The 19667-nt window shown below is 54.2% G+C and overlaps 1 protein-coding gene across 1 annotated transcript in view; it reads right to left on the minus strand.

Moving 5' to 3' along the window:
* Positions 1–19667, minus strand: part of FBN2 (fibrillin 2) — a 128088-nt gene that overhangs the window by 42104 nt on the left and 66317 nt on the right. The window contains exons 16-26 of the mRNA XM_078874680.1: positions 19430–19582; positions 17978–18031; positions 16030–16155; positions 15297–15422; positions 15005–15124; positions 12697–12834; positions 11536–11586; positions 10173–10298; positions 8603–8827; positions 5300–5425; positions 1649–1777 (exon numbers count right to left, since the gene is read on the minus strand). Coding sequence (XP_078730806.1) covers positions 1649–1777; positions 5300–5425; positions 8603–8827; positions 10173–10298; positions 11536–11586; positions 12697–12834; positions 15005–15124; positions 15297–15422; positions 16030–16155; positions 17978–18031; positions 19430–19582 — 1374 coding nt within the window. The remainder of the gene's footprint in view (positions 1–1648; positions 1778–5299; positions 5426–8602; positions 8828–10172; positions 10299–11535; positions 11587–12696; positions 12835–15004; positions 15125–15296; positions 15423–16029; positions 16156–17977; positions 18032–19429; positions 19583–19667) is intronic.

The raw sequence follows: 19667 nt of genomic DNA on the forward strand, positions 1-19667 counted from the left end.
GGCTGCCAGTACCAGTTCGAGGCGGCCAGTAGCAGTTCTAGGCGGCCAGTACCAGTTCGAGGCTGCCAGTACCAGTTCGAGGCTGCCAGTACCAGTTCGAGTCGGCCAGTACCAGTTCTAGGCGGCCAGTACCACTTCGAGTCGGCCAGTACCAGTTCGAGGCTGCCAGTACCAGTTCGAGGCGGCCAGTAGCAGTTCTAGGCGGCCAGTACCAGTTCGAGGCTGCCAGTACTAGTTCGAGGCTGCCAGTACCAGTTCTAGGCGGCCAGTACCACTTCGAGTCGGCCAGTACCAGTTCTAGGCGGCCAGTACCAGTTCGAGGCTGCCAGTACCAGTTCGAGGCGGCCAATACCAGTTCGAGGCGGCCAGTACCAGTTCGAGTCGGCCAGTACCAGTTCGAGGCTGCCAGTACCAGTTCAAGGCGGCCAGTACCAGTTCGAGGCGGCCAGTACCAGTTCGAGGCGGCCAGTACCACTTCGAGTCGGCCAGTACCAGTTCTAGGCAGCCAGTACCAGTTCGAGGCGGCCAGTACCAGTTCGAGGCGGCCAGTACCAGTTCGAGGCGGCCAGTACCAGTTCGAGTCGGCCAGTACCAGTTCGAGGCAGCCAGTACCAGTTCGAGGCAGCCAGTACCAGTTCGAGTCGGCCAGTACCAGTTCGAGGCAGCCAGTACCAGTTCCAGGCAGCCAGTACCAGTTCGAGGCAGCCAGTACCAGTTCTAGGCAGCCAGTACCAATTCGAGTCGGCCAGTACCAGTTCGAGGCAGCCAGTACCAGTTCGAGGCAGCCAGTACCAGTTCGAGGCAGCCAGTACCAGTTCGAGTCGGCCAGTACCAGTTCGAGGCAGCCAGTACCAGTTCCAGGCAGCCAGTACCAGTTCGAGGCTGCCAGTACCACTTAGAGTCGGCCAGTACCAGTTCTAGGCAGCCAGTACCAGTTCGAGGCTGCCAGTACCAGTTCGAGTCGGCCAGTACCAGTTCGAGGCTGCCAGTACCAGTTCGAGGCAGCCAGTACCAGTTCGAGGCAGCCAGTACCAGTTCGAGGCAGCCAGTACCAGTTCGAGTCGGCCAGTACCAGTTCGAGGCAGCCAGTACCAGTTCCAGGCAGCCAGTACCAGTTCGAGGCTGCCAGTACCACTTAGAGTCGGCCAGTACCAGTTCTAGGCAGCCAGTACCAGTTCGAGGCTGCCAGTACCAGTTCTAGGCAGCCAGTACCAGTTCTAGGCAGCCAGTACCAGTTCGAGGCTGCCAGTACCAGTTCGAGGCTGCCAGTACCAGTTCTAGGCAGCCAGTACCAGTTCGAGGCTGCCAGTACCAGTTCGAGGCTGCCAGTACCAGTTCTAGGCAGCCAGTACCAGTTCGAGTCGGCCAGTACCAGTTCTAGGCGGCCAGTACCCACCGTAAGAAGAAAGATCCCCGCGCGTGCACGTGTTCTCCGCGCAGCCCGCTCATAACGTTACGGCGGAAGAGGAATTGCTACGGACAAATTTTAGCGGCCGTTAAGCTCGACAATTTACGTTTCTGCAGGAAAGGAAGAAACTAATAATTTTTTGTTTGTTTTGGCGCTTGCGGAGCGATAACACATCGAAGGGGAAACGTGACGGTGTGACGTCGCCCCGAGGGTGATAGCGTGCTGCGCACAGGGGCATACCCATGCAGTTCTTCATCATCATGAAGCCGCTCTCGTAGCCCTCGAAGCACTCGCACTCGAAGCTGCCGGGCGTGTTCACGCACGCACCGTGCCCGCACAGGTCCGGGGAGATCCGGCACTCGTCGATGTCTGAGCGGGCGCAAGAGGGACCACAGCATCAACGCCGCCCGCCGTGGCCGTCACAACAGCGGCAGCACCATCGCAATCACCAGCAGCAGCATCACAATCATCGTCAGCAGCAGCATCACTATCACAATCATCAGCAGCACCATCGCAATCATCATCAGCAGCACCATCGCAATCATCATCAGCAGCACCACTATCACAATGTCCATTCATTACTAATTGATAGTGACGTCACAGCGGCACCCGTGCCAGGCTAGGTAAACTTTGAGGCCTTGTGGCAGGTCATGGGACAGACCCAGGTGTTATAGGTTAATTGACGGAGATGACTGGTTTATGCATCACCTGAGGATATAACCTAAATAGACTGTTGGGGCAAGTGCTGTTTGCGAGCACCTATGAAGGCCGGAACGGTACACGAGGGGGTGGGTGGCCAGCACCACGCCCGACCGCCTTTGCCTCCCCAGTGGCGATGTTTACACACTGTACCAGGTACTCATTTGAGGCCGAGTCGACCTAGGGGAGGCCCGGGACCGGTTCAGATAATCGTCACCAGTGTTGGCCGTGAGTGAGAATCGAACCCGGGCCACCAGGTTCATAGAGTAGCGCTAACCGCTACACCACCGCTCCCCCCCACACACACACACCCACCACCTGAAATCCGAGGCACACCATCTGAGATGAAAACACTGGCTTCCTGTGTGCGGTAATGACACTCGTGGCCTTGGCAGACCACACAAAACGGAGCACAAGTAAACAGTGTGCGCGTGCTGTGTGCGCGCGTAATGGCTCTGTGAAAGATCCACAAAGAGGGTGTTTAAGGTCAGTCTCGACTGCTAAAAGACACACAACAGCTCAAGCTACAAATGTCACTGGGGCCATAATAACTTCGAGGAAAATATCACTCAGCTGGATGTTTAAGCGATGTTGAAACTCAGGTTTCAATTTCCACTTATATACACACGCACAAGCGTAATTACTTAACAGCCACGCACTTTCTTCTTTCACATAACGCACCGATCAGGGACAATTGCCAAATGTGTCACTGGCCAAATAACTTGTATTCCGTTGCATTTATTCGCCGGCTTATTCATTTAGTTGTTACGAGCGTTAAATTGGCAGCTGATGGGCGTGTGGACAGACGTGGAATGCGTTCAGCAAGCAGACGACGGCGGCGACGGCGCTGCCCCACGCCCCAGGAATGTTCTGCTCACGGGATTATTATTATTATTGTTATTTTGTTGCACCAAACGAAGTCGTGTGTGGCGATTGTCTTCAAGGGGTTTCCAAGGTTCGAATCCGGCAAGACACCGTGGTTAACGTCGCCGCTGTGTGAATGATAGCCTCGCGCCGTTTGCTTCACAGTGGACGGCGTTTAAGATCCGCTGGGTGTCCATGTCCGCATTTGCCAAACTTGAAAATGTTTTACTCGTAAATTACTCTACTGGGAAACGCACAGCGACATCGCCCTGCCGCTGAGAAAGAGACTTGGCAGCACCCTCCTGAAAAAAAAGTCTTGAGACTCGGTGAGGCGCTCCTGGGTAAACTAATGAAAACATAAATTAATGATAAACCTAAAATGCATTTTTTGCACTTCCTACCATAGCAGCTATTCTATCGCAAATACCTCCTCTTAACCTGGCTGCATAGTGCACACTGCAGATTTGCTGACCTTTCAAGAGCCAAGTACGCTGGCGTATTTGTATTTAATTCATGGACCATTCATGACTTCATTTACTCACTTCATTTCGACTTCATTTCAACTTCATTTCATCTTTCATTCATTCTCAGACGAGCAGCACGACTCAACGGCTGGAGTCGGCTGCGTCGTTGACGTCGCGCTAACCCCAACACGACGAGGAGTGGCCCTGCTATCAATGGTAGGGGAGCTGTCTCGGCCATTCATTTTGTCGTAAGTGCTAAGAACACATGAGTGCAGTGTGCCCCTTTTGGCCATCCACCGAACAAAGACGGTCACCGGCATCGCACGCCCTTTCAGATGCGCTGCTTTTGCGGCCGTCTGGAACGCCCTTCCTTCCGATATTAAGAAGCCACTGGAGCTATGCACATTTAAAACATCGAGGTTGAAAACTAATTTCTTCAAAACTGCTTTACGTGTTTAGTTTGTTGGCCTTCCCCCTGCACCTCCGATTAGCACGATTGGCTATGTACGGTACGAAAGAAGTTCAACATACGTACGTACATACCGCTGCCCCGCCTCTCAACGGCTCGTCCGCTTGCCTGTGCGCGCCCGCTGTTGGCGCGGTCATTAATTACATCGCTCAATATTTATACACGGGTCGGCCAATTTTGACTGCGCAGACGACGACCCACACAATGGAGCTCTGTTGGCCCACGGCGGCAGCTCTGTAACGGCGGCCCGGACAGCGCGACCGGGTGGGTGGGGGCGGAGGGGGAGGGGGCGTGCGAGGGCGCGCGCGGCAGGGCAAGTGGAAGTGCCTGCCAAGGGCGCCAGCACGCCCCTGCAATTTTCAAATACTTTAAACGAGCCGCCTCTGCCAGCCAGACCTTCACACGCAAATGATGCCAAAATATTTAATAATTCATAACGATCGGTAATTACGTGGGTGGCACGATTACGTGGTCTCCCGGGTGAGATACTGCAGCGGGCTTTGTATGCTGGCATCCTCAATACATTCTCTTTTGGGGGCGTGCTTAGGTATTATGTTTAATTATCCTTGTCCCACACTCAAACTGATATGCCCAATGTGCTGTAGGTGACAGCAACCTTAGAGACTTTGATTTTTTAGTTGTTGCAAATTCATCACTGCTCTCAGCACAGAACGGACAATGTCTCCAGTTCCGACTCTTCAGTGCTCTTCTACAGCCAGGCTGGGTGCCTGGCTGGGTGCCAGGCTGGGTGCCTGGCTCGGTGCCAGGCTGGGTGCCTGGCTGGGTGCCAGGCTGGGTGCCTGGCTGGGTGCCAGGCTGGGTGCCTGGCTCGGTGCCAGGCTCGGTGCCAGGCTGGGTGCCAGTCATCTGTTTTTTTTTCTACTCCTGAAGCCAAATGCAACGTAATCAATCATCAAGCATCGCCTCTGTGAGGGGCTTTATGTCGGGAGAAGGTTGAATACCCGCGGCCTCTCAGACCCTGAATCTGAGAAGCGTCCATTGTTGATTTTTTCCCCGGCGCACGTGAACAGACGCCACTCTGTGGAGGCAACGCAAAGCCCTTGCCTCCCACACACTCGCTTACAAAACACCCAGAACGCACCGCACACACGCTCGCTCACCTCGCACACGCGCGCTCCACACAGATTACCTGCAGCGCCTACGGGCGGTGATTTTAGGACCCCCCCTGATAGACGAGCACGGGGGGGGCGATAAGGGGGAAAATTTCCCTGGGACTCACACAAAAGAGGGCCACACAACGGGCCTGGTTTGTCGTCACTCGCGGATAAGGGCACCCCCCGACGAGGCGTTCTGCTGCCCTGGGCCTCCAGCGGCCGCGCCTCGAGGGCCCGCCGGGCGGCCCCATTCTAGCACCGCCGCCGCCCCCCCCCCCACCTGTGCAGTTGCGATCCTCCGCATCGAGGGCGAAGCCCCCGTCGCACTTGCAGCGGAAGCTCCCCACCGTGTTGCGGCACTTCCCGTGCGCGCACAGCACCGGGAACGTCTTGCACTCGTTGACGTCTGTGGGCAGAAGCGGGGAGGTGGTGGGGGGTGGGGGCGGTGGGGGGGGGGGGATGCAGCGGGTGTGAGAGCGCGGAGACGGCGGCTCGCGGCTGAACGAGGGGCGGCAGAGGCAGTTTGCGTTTTAGTGAACGAAGCAGCAGCGGTCGGCGGAGTCCCCGCGGGGCGAAGACGGCGGCACAGGCCGACCCGGTGGCTGCGGCCCCACGTGTGCGCGCGGCGCACCGACGGCTGACAGACGGTTGTTTGTGCGGCGAGCTCCGGCTCGCTGGGAGCGAGCGAGCGAGGGTGAACGAGCGCAGCGCGCCACATGCGCAAACAACGACGGTCGATTATTTAACCGCCGCTAATTGCACCGGCTCCGATCGGCTGCTTTCGTAAATAAATAAAACGAGAAAACGCCGCCGAAATCGCATTCGGTGAAATGAAAGCGTGCTCATGTTCAAGGCTCACGCCGATGCTCTCTGTGTGAACGAGTGGGCACCTGGCACCCACTGCCATGACCACCGCCCACTGGAATGCCACTCGTGAGTCCTCGTGTCATTGGCCGGCACGCCGCAGTCCTTCAGACTGGGAATAGGAAGGACGAGGGGGGGACCTCGAGTTAATCTTCCACGTGTGCCCCGCACAACAGATGGGGCCCTTTTCGCCAACCAAGGAGCCGGGAGCTCCGAGCTGTCGGTGCGGCGGTAGTGGTTGGCGACGAGAGTGGGAAGGCCTCGCGGACGGCTGTGGTTTGGCCGCAGGGAGGCAGAAGGGTCACTTGTTGTGCATATGGCGTGGGTTTTTGTGTGGCTATACGAGGGATCTTTGTCTTTGTTTGTGTATGGCTTTCGGGGAATCTCTTATTTTTGTCTGTCTTTGTGTGTGTGTGGGGAGCGGTGGTGCAGCGGTTAGCGCTACAAACGTGGCAAACCGAGTTCGATTCCCACTCACGGCCAACACCGGTGACGATTATGTTGAACCGGTCCTTGGCCTCCCCTAGGTCAACTCAGCCTCAAATAAGTACCTAATGCGGTGTGTAAACATCATCACTGGTGAGACAAAGGCGGCCGGGCGTGGTGTTGGCCACCCACCCCCTCGTGTGCCGTGCCGGCCTTCATAGCTGCTCGCTAACAGTACTTTCCCCAACAGTCTGTTAAGGCTACACGGGAGATCTTTGTCTTTTGTGCATGGTGCTCGCTAACAACACTTGCCCCGCCAGTCAATTAAAGACTATACGGTTATGTGGGGGATCTCTGTCTTTGTTACGAGTCTATGTGCGTATATGTGTGTATATGTGTGTAGATGTGTGTATATGTGTGTAGATGTGTGTAGGTGTGTGTAGATGTGTGTGTGTGTAGATGTGTGTGTGTGTAGATGTGTGTGTGTGTAGATGTGTGTGTGTGTAGATGTATGTGTGTGTAGATGTTAGTGGGGAGCGGTAGTGTAGCGGTTAGCGTGCTGCGCTATGAACCTGTTAAGGCTATACGGGGGATCTTTATCTTTGTGTAGATGTGTGTGTAGATGTGTGTGTGTGCACGTGTCTCCATTTTTTTCCCTCCTTTTGACAAAACCCTTTTATTTTCAGCCGAAAAGGAACAGTGGGGGGGGGGAATGGGGGGGTGAGGAGGGGATGGGGGTGGTGGGGGGGTGGGAGGGGGGTATGGGGGGATTCCTCTGCGGGGCAGCTGCCCTCCCGCCATCCGGACAGCCCCTCGCCGTTGACGAGGTGTGGATGATGATGATGCGTTACCGGCGACTGGGGCGAGCTTAACGATCCGTGGCGGAGCGACAACGCGCGCCGCATTCCCCAGACGCCGGAAGCCGCGGTGGCGAGATGTTAACCACCTCGTCCAGCATGCGAGAGGTCGTGGGTTCGATCCCAAACCTGACGCCTGCTGTATGTTTGGAGTTTTCATGTTTTGGCCGTGGTCGCGTGGAGCATTTGGCTGCTTTACATTCCCACGTTGTTATAAGCAACTTCGTTGAGCTATCTTTCGTGATAGCTTCTGAAAAAGAGCTAGATAGCTCAGTGGGCCTTAGCTGGTAAAATAAAAATAGTTTAGTTTACTTGATGCCTTGTCATAGGTGTCTATTTGGTGTTTGAACAGCTCAACAACTGTATTATGTCATTCAATAGTGTTTTATCGTCTATATGTTGTTTTTGTTCCGATTGCTTTCCTTCATCGCTGTACTTTGTTTTGCTCGCTTGTTTCATTTTTGTTGACCCAGGTTCCCTTTTGCAAACGAGACTCGTCCGTGTTTCTCGAGTTCCCACCTGATTACACAAATTAAACGTGAGACCTTTGGCCGAACGTCCCACTCCTACGCCAAGATTCCCGTACGCCAAGCCTCCTTCGTTTGCCTGATGCAGCAGCTGTCGCCCATCGCTTGTCAAGCTTCCACTAACAGAAAGGGGCCTTCAGACGTCGCGCGGTTCAACCTGGTAAAATAAAATATAATAGCCGCGCACGGCGCACGCTGCCGCAAGAGTACGAATGTCAAGTGAGCGACGTCGATTGATCACTCGGGCGATCGGTGATTGGCGATGGGGCTTTGATTTTTTTTCCCGTATTCTGTAGGCCTGGCTGGGGGTGGATCGCAAATAATTTAAACGGCAGTGTTTTCCACGCTGGAGTGCCACCATTTTATAATGGTTATAATTAATTCTTATTTTGGATCTGTAAGGCGCCGCGCAGTTTTCATTCGCTCTTCGAGAGAAAGGGATTGAGAGGTGCGTGAATCCACAGGCGAGGCAGCCAAAACCAACGCCGACGATTGCACCAAGCTCTGTGGCCCGACAATGGGATTATCTGGTGGTGATGTGAAGCTGCTGCTGAAGCTGCTGCTGCTGCGTTGCCGGCGAGTAGCTGGAACCGGACTTGGCCCGCAGCGAGCACTGAGAGCCATCGAGAAGTGCCCGTAGCGAGCAACAGGTAATGCTGGCCTGGCAATCGAGAGAGCGGCGCAGGCCTGGCTGCCTTAACAGAGGCCCGGGACAGGTTGCCGTACTCATTTCATTAAGAAGCACTAACAACGGAAAAACTCAATTGTCAACGACACCGTGTGTGGAGTAGGACCGTCGGCCGAAACTTTGTATTTTTCTCTCGCAAGGCCACGCCCGGTGGTGCGGTCGACGAACGCGCCGGCGCTTTCTACAACACCCCCCCCGCCCCCCCCGCCCGCCCGCCTCACCTTTAAAGACGGGCCGTCCCGTGAGCACGTCCCCGCGGTTGGCGTAGCCGGGCCCGCGTGGGCACAGCGCGTCGAACTCCTTGGTGCCGGCCGGCGGGCACGAGTCGCACTCGGCGCCCCACGCCGCCCCCACCGAGCAGCAGCAGGCGTCCATGCGCATGCGGCCCAGCGGGCGCTCGCACTCCTCCTCGTCCCACTCCAGGAAGCACTGTTCCAGACGGAGGTCTTCGTCGTGCCATCGTGGCGGCGGCGGCGACGGCGGCAACAACATTCGGTTACGTTTAGCGTCGGCTCTTTTTGGGTCTCGCCCCCCAAGCGCCGCGCTTCTCGGCACTGCGGCCGCCCCTTGCTAGAATCGTTATTAGGCGACAGCAGATGTACTGTGTGCGTACGTGTGTAAGTGTGTTGAACTTCTTCTGCACAGTACGTGGCCAACCGTGCTAATCGGACGAGTGGGGAAAAAGAGATGCTTCTCTGTTTATATTCAATGAATGTACAGAGCTGTGGGATGTAATTAGCACGAATGATGCTATATACCCATAATAGAGTTTTTTTTGGGGTCATATCGCATATATATATAAATGTGTCGTTAAAACCCGCCACCACCCGACACAGCCAACTAGTAAGGGTTGTCACGTAAACAGAAAGTGGCCAATTCGTCACTAGTACAGCACTAACCGGTGTGTTGGAGAGCCAAGCCACAACATTTACAATCTGAGTACGACGTTTTGCCAGTAATTACAACTAGCTTCATCAGGCAACAGACAGATTTGTGGAGAAGTCTAACCGTTGCGTTCCTTATGTAGAGGCGTAGATGTGGTGACCACGCTTCTGCGCTCTTGCGCAAAGTGGGGGGGGGGGGGTATTAATGAGTCTTGTCCTTCCTGTCTATTGTGTATTAAAATAGCCGTACCAACGGTAATCCCTATTGAAATATGGTGGCTTGTATAGGCATGCTAGTTACTAATTGGCTGTGTCGGGTGGTGGCGGGTTTTAACGACACATTTATATATTTACGCGACCTAACCCCAAAAAAAAACCTCTATTATGGATGATATTGGTCGCGAAAGCCTACGTGGTAAGATGTTATATACAATTAAATTATTATTATTTGCAAATACAATTGCAGACCCACCCCGGGACCCTGACGAAGGCCGTTGTAGGTTTGGAGTCCGCGTGTTCTCTCTATCCCCGTGTTCTCTCTATCTCCGTGGTGGTCGCGTGCATTTTTCTCTGGGATCTCCACATTTACAATCTCCATGCGTTTAGATAATTTGGCTGCGACTATAAATTCCCACGTGCGATGATGATATGACCCACTTCGATTAACTATTACGTGTGACCAGGTCGGCTCTGAAAAATAACTATTAGCTCAGTGGGCTTGACCTGGTAAATAAAATAGCAAAAACTTAAAATCGAGAACACGAGATGTTGCCCAACATTTGCAGAAAGCGTCGCCAGGAGTCGCGTGCGGCATAGGGAGAGCCACGCGATTTAAACCTCTGCCGGTGGAAAAAGGAATGTCTGTCGCTGGCGTGTCGTTTGTGCATGCAAACGCGGAGTCTCTCACCCACGCACGTGCGTCCCGTGCCGTCCAGGATCAGTCCCTGGGGGCAGTCGCAGCGGAACGAGCCGGGGGTGTTCACGCAGCGCCCGTTGGGACACACGCCCGGGAAGACGTCGCACTCGTTCACGTCTGCGCTCGCGCACGCACACACGCACGCACACACACACGCACACACGCACGCACGCACGCACACACGCACACACACACGCACCCACACACGCACGCACACACGCACGCACGCACACACGCACGCACGAACACACGCACACACGAACACACGAACGCACGCACACACGAACGCACGCACACACGCACGCACACACGCACGCACGAACACACGCAACACATGAAAACACGCACACACGCACACACGCACGCACGCATACATGCACACACGAACACACGCACACACGAACACGCACGCACGCACACACGCACGCACACACACGCACACACGCACACACGCGCACACGCACACACACACACGCACACACGGCGACACGTCCGACATGCGCCGAACAACGGTCCGGCCAAATTTGTGTCATTAAAAGGCCCTCCACCACCCGACGCGGTCATAGTGTGCAAGCGTGTACACGTGCCGATTATTATTGTCGTTTCAGATGTAGCGATGCTCAGTATGAGAGGCTTGTAGGTGAAGGCAATGTGTAACGTGCACAGTGGTGGCTCTAACCACGCTGCCAAAAACTTTTGCAGCATGCTTTTGCCAATTAGATGCCAATGAATTCAAGGTTTTGTTACTCGTTCCTTTCTTTTGTCCGGCTGATGTGGATGCAAAGCCACAACTCCAATGTCACATCCAGGTGGTCAAGCCAGGGAGTTAATCGCGTCAGGAGCAGCGGAATGTATCGCTGTGATGTCTCCTTCGTATGTGTGGATCTGGCATTGCATCGTCATACGTTGCGTGGTGTGTTCTGGACGGCCGCAGTCGCACACTGGGGAGGTTTTAATTTTCCATTTGTGCATGTCAGGTATCTGCCATGGTTTGTGCGGATGCGGTTGCATTATTGATTCCAGATCACGTAACAATGCTTCACACGTGTTCAGCCACCGCCATGTGGGATTGGCGTTTGGTGGTTCATTCAGCACATCATCATCGTCCCTTTGGGGTCGATAAAATTAGGACAACTTTGTGGGGAAGTCAACAACGGCTGTCTTATACACAGGCTCGCCCCCATCATAGTAACGAGGCATTGTCAATAGGGGATGAGCGCTGCCTCGGTCACTCATCTGAGCAGGAAATCACTTCGACTCTCGTTCAGCAACGGCCACCGGGGGCCGCGTGCCAAGGGGCCCCGTCGCCGTGGAGAACGCTGAAGAAGCCTCGACAAGTCCCGAGGACACTCACCCTCGCAGTTGACGCTCTTGGAGCGGGAGAAGCCACGCGGGCAGGCGGGGTCTGTGTGGCGCCAAACAGACGGACGATCAGAACGCACGGTAATTTATGCAATTGTTATAACTTACATGAGTCAGTCTTTTATCTATATACATGTTTTATGACCTTTATAAGCCAAAGCCCAAACATATATCAATAATTATATCTGCAATGATGTATAGTAATAATAATGTATTAACAATATAAATGACTTACATAAGCCAGTCTATTTTCTAGAAATATAAATATTTTATGACATTTAGAAGAAAGTTAATTTTAAAAAATCCACAAGGAAATTTTTTTCTCTTTCATGCATTTTTTCTGACATTATCTCATTTACCGTACTCATTTTTTATTTTACTTCATAGTTTTTGCCTTTCCCCCAAAAACGGGCTCCAATTCGCACGGCGAAGAAACCGAAAATGTCTCCCTAGCTCGCAAACAGCCCCCAGAAGATAACGTGACAAACACCGCTTCGATACGGCGCCGCCCAGAGGCCCCTGGAGGCGCAGGGCGGGAGGGCCTCGAGACCGAAGGCCACGCGGGGTCCACGCTTATTCACCGGCGACACAACCAGGCCCGTTGTGAGGCCCTCTCTTACGCGAGGCCCTCTTTGACACGAGGCCTTCTTTTATGCGAGCCCTCTTTTTCACAAATGAGAGCTCGAACAAAGTAGCTTATCACGTGGAAATGTATAGCAGTCAAATACTCTAAACGTGTGTTTCTAAATGTGGAGGGAAAAACCGGAGAACCCGGAGACAAATCCACGCGACCTTGGGGAGAAGAACATGCAAACTCCAAAGCTGGGATCGAACCCACGACCTCCGAACATCTCACCACCGCGGCGCCCCGAGTATTTGTACGCGTGGGAGGAAGCCGTAGCACCTGCGTGTGAGGGGGAAACACCCTATCCCATGGAAACCGCACAAGCGGAGTCTACATCCGCTGTACCGCCTTCTCCTGGCGAGCGGGTTAACACCTCGCCACCGTGGCACCCCGCGGAGACGATCCGGCCGCGATCCCGGATTCGCACCGAGGACCCAGGTGACAACCGCCGGCTCGGTGTCCCCGACCCCCCGAATCGCCGGGGCCACGGCAGCAAAACCCCCCGGGGCGGCGCCGTGGGCGGCTTACCGAGCTCGCAGGGCTCGCAGGGGCTGCCCCACGCGGCCCCCAGCGTGGCGCAGCACTCCGACTTCATGGTGCCGCCGTTGATGTTCACCTCGCAGCGGTTGTCCAGGATCTGCATCCAGCAGGTGCCCTTGATGCTGTCTGCGGGCCCGAGGCACGCGCCAAGGGGGACGACGCCGCGCGGACAGACGAGCAGACGGACACGCAGACGGACACGCAGAGGAGACGTGCAGACAGGCATGCAGACAGACAAGCAGTCAAACATGCAGACATAAATGCAGACAGACAAGCAGACAGACATGCAGAGGAGACGTGCAGACAGACAAATGTGCAAACAGATGTGCATGCAAACACGCAGACAGACGTGCAGACAGTCATGTGGACAGAAATGCAGACAGACACATACAGGTACAAACAGGCATACACGTTCAGACACACAAGAAACACCCACAAAAACATACCCACGTAATACAGGTGCACACAAGTAGCCATGCATAGACACACACACACGCCACACAGCGGCAGACGCACACGATACACAAACAGCCGCAGGCATATACGCCCGATGTAGTGCAAACCGATACACACAAGCACACACAGACACACACGGACAACCACATCGAGTACGTGCAGACGTGCAGATATGCGCATAGCCAAACGAGGACCGACAAAGCACCAAGACACACAACACACACCCAAAGATGTCGTCGGTCAGGTCAGCGGTAACCATCAAAATCCCCCAAACCTCCCCCCATTGTCTCCGCCCACCCAGCAACTACAAAGTTATATTTTATAGACACAAAGATAATGAGCTTAAGATAGTAGTGTAGAGTGTCGTGTATAGCAGTGCAGTGTATAGTGTAGTGTAGAGTATAGTAGAGTAGTGTATAGTAGTGTAGTGTATAGTGTAGTGTATAGTATAGTAGTGTAGTGTATAGTGTAGTGTATAGTGTCGTGTATTGTAGTGTATTGTATAGTGTAATGTATAGTAGTGTAGTGTATAGTGTAGTGTATAGTAGTGTAGTGTGTAGTGTAGTGTATAGTGTAGTGTAGAGTAGTACCTCCATAGAGCCTAATGTGTTCACTTCCCGACCATTCCCCTGTTAATGACTGGCTGTTGTAGGTACAGTAAATATTAATTAATGCATTGATTAACCGTGCTTATTTTAATATTATGTGTTTATAATGGTGTTAGTATCTTTATGTATTAATATCCACTGTTTAAATATTATAAAGTACGTTTTTTGGGTGCCAAAGGGGATAACTTTCGATGCCATCGGAACGAATGAAGCCTTTAACATTTCCTACGCTCGCTTAACGACCAAATCACTTAGCGACCGGCTTCGTGGAACCAATCGCCTTCGTTAGGAGGAGGGAGTTCCACTGTACAGCCACTACGAAGCAAACGAAAACCCCGACTTCCAAACAAAATGAAAAAATAACAAACAGAAATGGCACGAAACCAAAGCTCACAAACAACGGCCAACGTCATGACAACACAGAAGTGAGTCTGTGAGGTTGCACTGCTACACATGCCAGAGCACATGCCAGAGTCACCGAGTTGCCGAGCAAGGCGGGGAAGCCTCACACGGCAGTCGCTGTCCCCTTACGACGGCTCAAAAGGTCTCTTCTCTCTCTCCCTTTAAGCCGAACTGCAGGCAGTCGTTGCGACACAAAGGGCGGTGTGTGTGTGTGTCCGTGTGCACGTGTGTGTGTGTACATGTGCGTGTGTGTGTGCACGTGTGTGTGCATGTGCACATGTGCGTGTGTGTGTGCGTGCATGTGCACATGTGCGTGTGTGTGCACGTGTATGTGTATGTGTGCACATGTGCGTGTGAGTGTGTGTGTACGTGTGTGTGTGTGCGTGGTGGTGTAGTGGTTAGCGCCATGCTGCGCTACGAAACTGGCCACCCGGGTTCGATTCCGGCTCACGGCCAACATCAGTGACGATTATCTGAACCGGGCCTCAGCTAGGTCGACTCAGCCTCAAACAAGTACCCGGTGCGGTGTGTAGTAAACATCGTCACTGGGGAGACAAAGGTGGTCGGGCGTGGTGCTGACCACCCACCCCCTCGGGTGCCGTGCCGACCTTCATAGGTGCTACTCGCTCACAGCACTTGCCCCAAGAGTGTGTTAAGGCTACACGGGAGATCTTTGTCTTTGTATCTTTGTGCTCGTGTGTGTGTGCGTGCGTGCCCGTGTGTCTGCTAAGGCTATCGTCGCTCTGATGATGCCTCATCCCCCTCCTTAGGGGGGTGGTAGGGGGGGTGTTGAGTCGTCCGGCTCCGCGGTGCGGCCCCGACTCGCTCACCGATGCACACGGTGCCCGTGGCGTCCACCTTGGTGCCCATGGAGCACTCGCACACGTACGAGCCCGCCGTGTTCTTGCACACGCCGTTCACGCACGGGCCCCCCTCGCACTCGTTCACGTCTGCTCGGGGGTGGGTGGGGAGGGGGGGGTCACGGGGACAATCTCATCGTCGGTGCAAGGGACGTCGGCGGCGACGGCCGCATGCATCGGCCGTTACCCACGCGCCCCCACGGTGCGTAAAGGCCACGCGGAGGGGGGGGATCTTCGTCCCCCGCGCGTGGCGAAGCGTTACCCTCGCAGGTCTCCGACTCGGAGTTGAAGACGTAGCCGGTGGGGCAGGAGCAGGAGTAGCTGCCCGGCGTGTTGCGGCACAGCCCGTTGTCGCACAGCAGCGAGTTGCGCGAGCACTCGTCCACGTCTGCGGGCGAGCAAGGCGACGTTAACCCCCACGCCACCGCCGCCCCCTCTCACTCTGCGCAGTGCTCACGTCCGCCCCGGGTCGCCACCGGGAACCTCGGGCACATCGCTCGTTCCCGGCGCAGCGCTCACGACCCAACGTGACCCGACGCGACCGCTCATCGATGGAGAGCTGAATGTAAGTTACGGGCAGTCTCCGACTCACGAACGGGTTCCGTTCCCGAGGTCCGTTTAATCGTTTTGCCAACTTACGAACGGTTCGTAAGTCGGGAACGCAATAATGTTCTGGATATAAACTATTTATTATTTTACCAGGTAAGGCTTATCACGTGGAGAAAAATCCACGCAACCATGGGTAGAGAGACACGCAAACTCCAAATATACAGCCACCTCCTGTATACCAGGAGAGGTAGTTAACATATCGCCACCGTGGTGCCCAGTTGATACAATGGTGCTAGTTTTGGTAAGTATGCCCCCACCACAGCCTCTGTCTACCCAGCGGTTACAATTGGGTCCACCGCAGTTGGCTAGTGATGGGCAGATTTCATGCGGTGGGCGGCAGCAGCAGCGGCAGCGGTGGTCGGAGGCGATTGGCCGAGGTGACTCACCCACGCAGCTCTTGCCGGAGATGTCCGACTCGTACCCCGAGTTGCACATGCAGCGGTAGGTCGCGCGCAGATTCTCGCACATGCCGTTGGGGCAGATGTCCGGGTCCAGCGCGCACTCGTTAATATCTGCCACCGCACAAAGACACATCCCCCGTGTAGCCTTAACAGACTGTTGGGGCAAGTGCTGTTTGCGAGCACCTATGAAGTGTGGCACGGCACACGAGGGAGTGGGTGGCCAGCACCACGCCCGACCGCCTTTGTCTCCCCAGTGACGATGTTTACACACCACACCAGGTGCTCATTTGAGGCTGAGTCGACCTAGGGGAGGCCAGGGAAATAGTTGAGATAATCGCCACTGTTGGTGGCCAAGAGTGGAAATCGAACTTGGATTGCTGGATTCGTAGTGCAGTGTGCTAACCACTGAACCACCGCTCCCCACACGCACGACCGCCATTGCCTCCTCCGCCCCACGCGCCCACGGAATCCCACCCGCTTGTGACGACGCACGGTGGGATAGTGACTAAGACAGTTCGTGACTCATTGATTAGATTTCCATTTTTCAACCAAGTTATTTGAATTCTTCTTCACGGTATACAGGTTTTTTCCTCACGTTATGCGGTAGAGGCTTTAAAAAAAACCCCAATGGGCCCCATGTACGACAGTAAGCCAGACCGGCTGCCTGCCAAGTAGCTTTGTAGCTCGTCAGACTCTCCGGTATAAATAATAATCTGATTCTGACACACAGTTCACAAACAGTGTTGTCCCACGTCCGACCGCATAGCCGCATCTGAGTGAATTAAAATCACACGATATAGCGAATTTTGGGTAGAAATAGGTTGAACCGCATATTCGCGAAATCTCACAAACCCGCGTAAAGTGAGGGAAACCTGTATTTTTTTACAACGCGTTATTGATAAGTCAACAATTATCTAAGTGTGTGCTCTACAGCATAAAAAAATAAGAATAGGTTTTTCCCTCTCTGTCAATAAAACAGGTGTTAAGATGTTCAAAGACCAAATAAATACCTTCTGCAAAGACATCAGGTCTGCGTTAACCGCACGCATTTGTGGCAAAACATACAAACAAACATGCTCTGATCATTATTTATGGCATTGACTTGGAAACTGATTGGCCTACACCAGAGAGAGCAGCCTTCTGTATAGCCTAGTCCCACAGCGTCAGATCATAGAACGCCAAAAGGTGAACAATGCAGGTATCAGCGTATTACCTCGAGCTATGCATACTTGGTGTTTGAGCATCTTATTGCCAGAAAGGATAAAACCTCTTCTTGTTTTTCAAGCTTTGATACCGGCAGAAAAAGGTCCCAGGATATGTGTACTCGACAGTTGTCTGAGTGAAAGGTCGGCAATGCCCCTTGCCCAATCCATGTCCCGCTGGCCCACAAACCCCTTCAGGTGCGTTGCTGCCCTCGTCAAGCAGTTACATTCCCTAGCACTCCCTGGCTGTCCAGCGCAAACATGAAGTTTCATTCACGACATTATAACAACAACAAAAAGACTTTAAGCGTAGTCAGGCGTTACCCAATATAGTCCGGTATTCCGTCACAGCACTCTGGTGACATCACCACATTTCGCTGCACGGACGGAGGATGCGGCAAGCACAGCCTCTCGGCCTTCCCTTTGGGCTTCCAGTCTTCCAATGAAGGTTGACTGCGGTCATAATGAGAGTTTTACCCACCACCATCCCCCCCAAACTGGGGTTTGAACGATCAGCTGACACAGTTCAGGGTCGGGTTTCCTCTCTCCCAGCGGCCCAGTTCACATCGGAACTTCGCGACGGCAAAAACCTAATTAGGAACGCGTCTGAGGCGAGGGGTGATGTTTTTATCGCCGTGGGTCGCAAGAGGCAGCGGGGGCTTTCTCTGCTGCCGAGCAACTCCCCTCCCCCTCCTGCCCCTTCGCTGCCGACGATCGCTCTGTCAACCCACCTCTGCCGTCGGCCGTGATGCCGAGGCCGCTGCCGCACAAGGACTGGAACTCCGCTGCGGAAACGCGACACGTTGTTAATCGGACAGCAAGAGACGCCGCGTGTACAACAGTATCGTGTGCTGGAGGTCTACTCATGTGTGTTGTCTCGGTCGTGGTGCTGCGTGGCTGGCGGTGCGTGAGCACGAACGACAACAACAACAACGACGTATTCGTCAACAACACCGTGGACCTAAAAAGAAAGAAATATATTCAAGGTGACGGCCCTTTGTTGGGTGACGGCCCTTGTGTCGACAGGTAAACCCAAAACTCAAATTATTTTACCAGGTAAGGCCCACTGAGCTATGAAGCTCTTTTTCAGAAGCTATTACAGACGATAGCCCAACGAAGTGGCTTATCATGTGGAGATTTATAGCAGCCAAATACTCGTTGATTCTAAAGGTGGAGGGCAAAACCGGAGGACCCGGAGAAAGATCCACATGACAAAGGGGAGAACACGAAAACTCCAAATATACAGCAGGCGTCAGAGTCGGGATCGAATTCACGACCTCCTGTATACCAGGCGAGGTAGATAACATCTCGCCACCGCGGTGCCCAGCAGGTGTGCCATGAAGGAGGGCCATTGCCTGAAACGTCACCGGTTAACGTCATCGTTATTTCCTTTTTGGGCCACAGTGTCATTGAATGATTGTGTCCATGATGATGATGTCAACCTGCATTGCGCCGCCACCGCACATTGTATGCTGGCTGTTGAAGAGGGAGAATGAGGGGCGAGGAGGAACCACAGACGAGCAGGAACGTTCTCAGAGAAGCAGAGAGCCGCTGTAAAATTCGTCCCCCCTAAGCTCTGCGGTCCTCTATATATGAAGACGTTATTGGCCAAATAATGAGCGTTTTTACATGTGGGAGGAAACCGTAGCACCCGGGAAAACCCACGTGTGCGAGGAGGAAACGCTCTATCCCACGGAAACAGCATGGGTGGAGTCCACATTTGCTGTACCGCCTTCTCCTGGAAGATCCAAGGGTGTGGAACACCTCCTCGACGCCGCCCACGGGAAGGGAGTTTCAAAACATTTGGATGCGGTCCACCAACCCTCGTATTGAGTGCTGACACATGCTGACGCGTGCTGACGCGTGCTGACGCGTACGCACGTGTGCTGCTGTGTGCTGACATATGCTGACACATGCTGACACATGCTGACACGTGGTGACGCGTGCGCACGTGTGCCGCTGTGTGCCGACACGTGCTGACACATGCTGACACGTACTGCCATCGGCTGACACGTGGTGACAAATATGGATGTGTGCTGATGTGTGCTGACATGTCCTGACACGTGCTGACATGTCCTAATGAGTGCTGACACGTGCTCACAGGCACTCACACGTGCCGACACGTGTCGACACGTGCTGACGTGCGCTGTGTGGGCGGGGGGACGCGTGGCGTGCGTCGTTACCGGAGTTCTTGGCGGGGCAGGGCAGGCACGGCTCCCCGAAGCCGTGCTCCGTGCTGGCGCAGCAGCACTCCGACTTGGTGACGGCGCCCGGGAACGGGCGCACGCACACGCCCTTCTTGATGGCGCCGTAGCACGTGCTGCGCATGTGCGTGTCTGACAAACAAAAAAATAAAAAAAAACCTGAATAGGCTACGTTCAGTCGGAGCATCCAAACGCGGGCTGCGTGAATGGAGGGGAA

The sequence above is a fragment of the Lampetra fluviatilis genome, chromosome 39, assembly GCF_964198595.1.
Source record: "Lampetra fluviatilis chromosome 39, kcLamFluv1.1, whole genome shotgun sequence".
Classification (NCBI taxonomy): Eukaryota; Metazoa; Chordata; class Hyperoartia; order Petromyzontiformes; family Petromyzontidae; genus Lampetra; species Lampetra fluviatilis.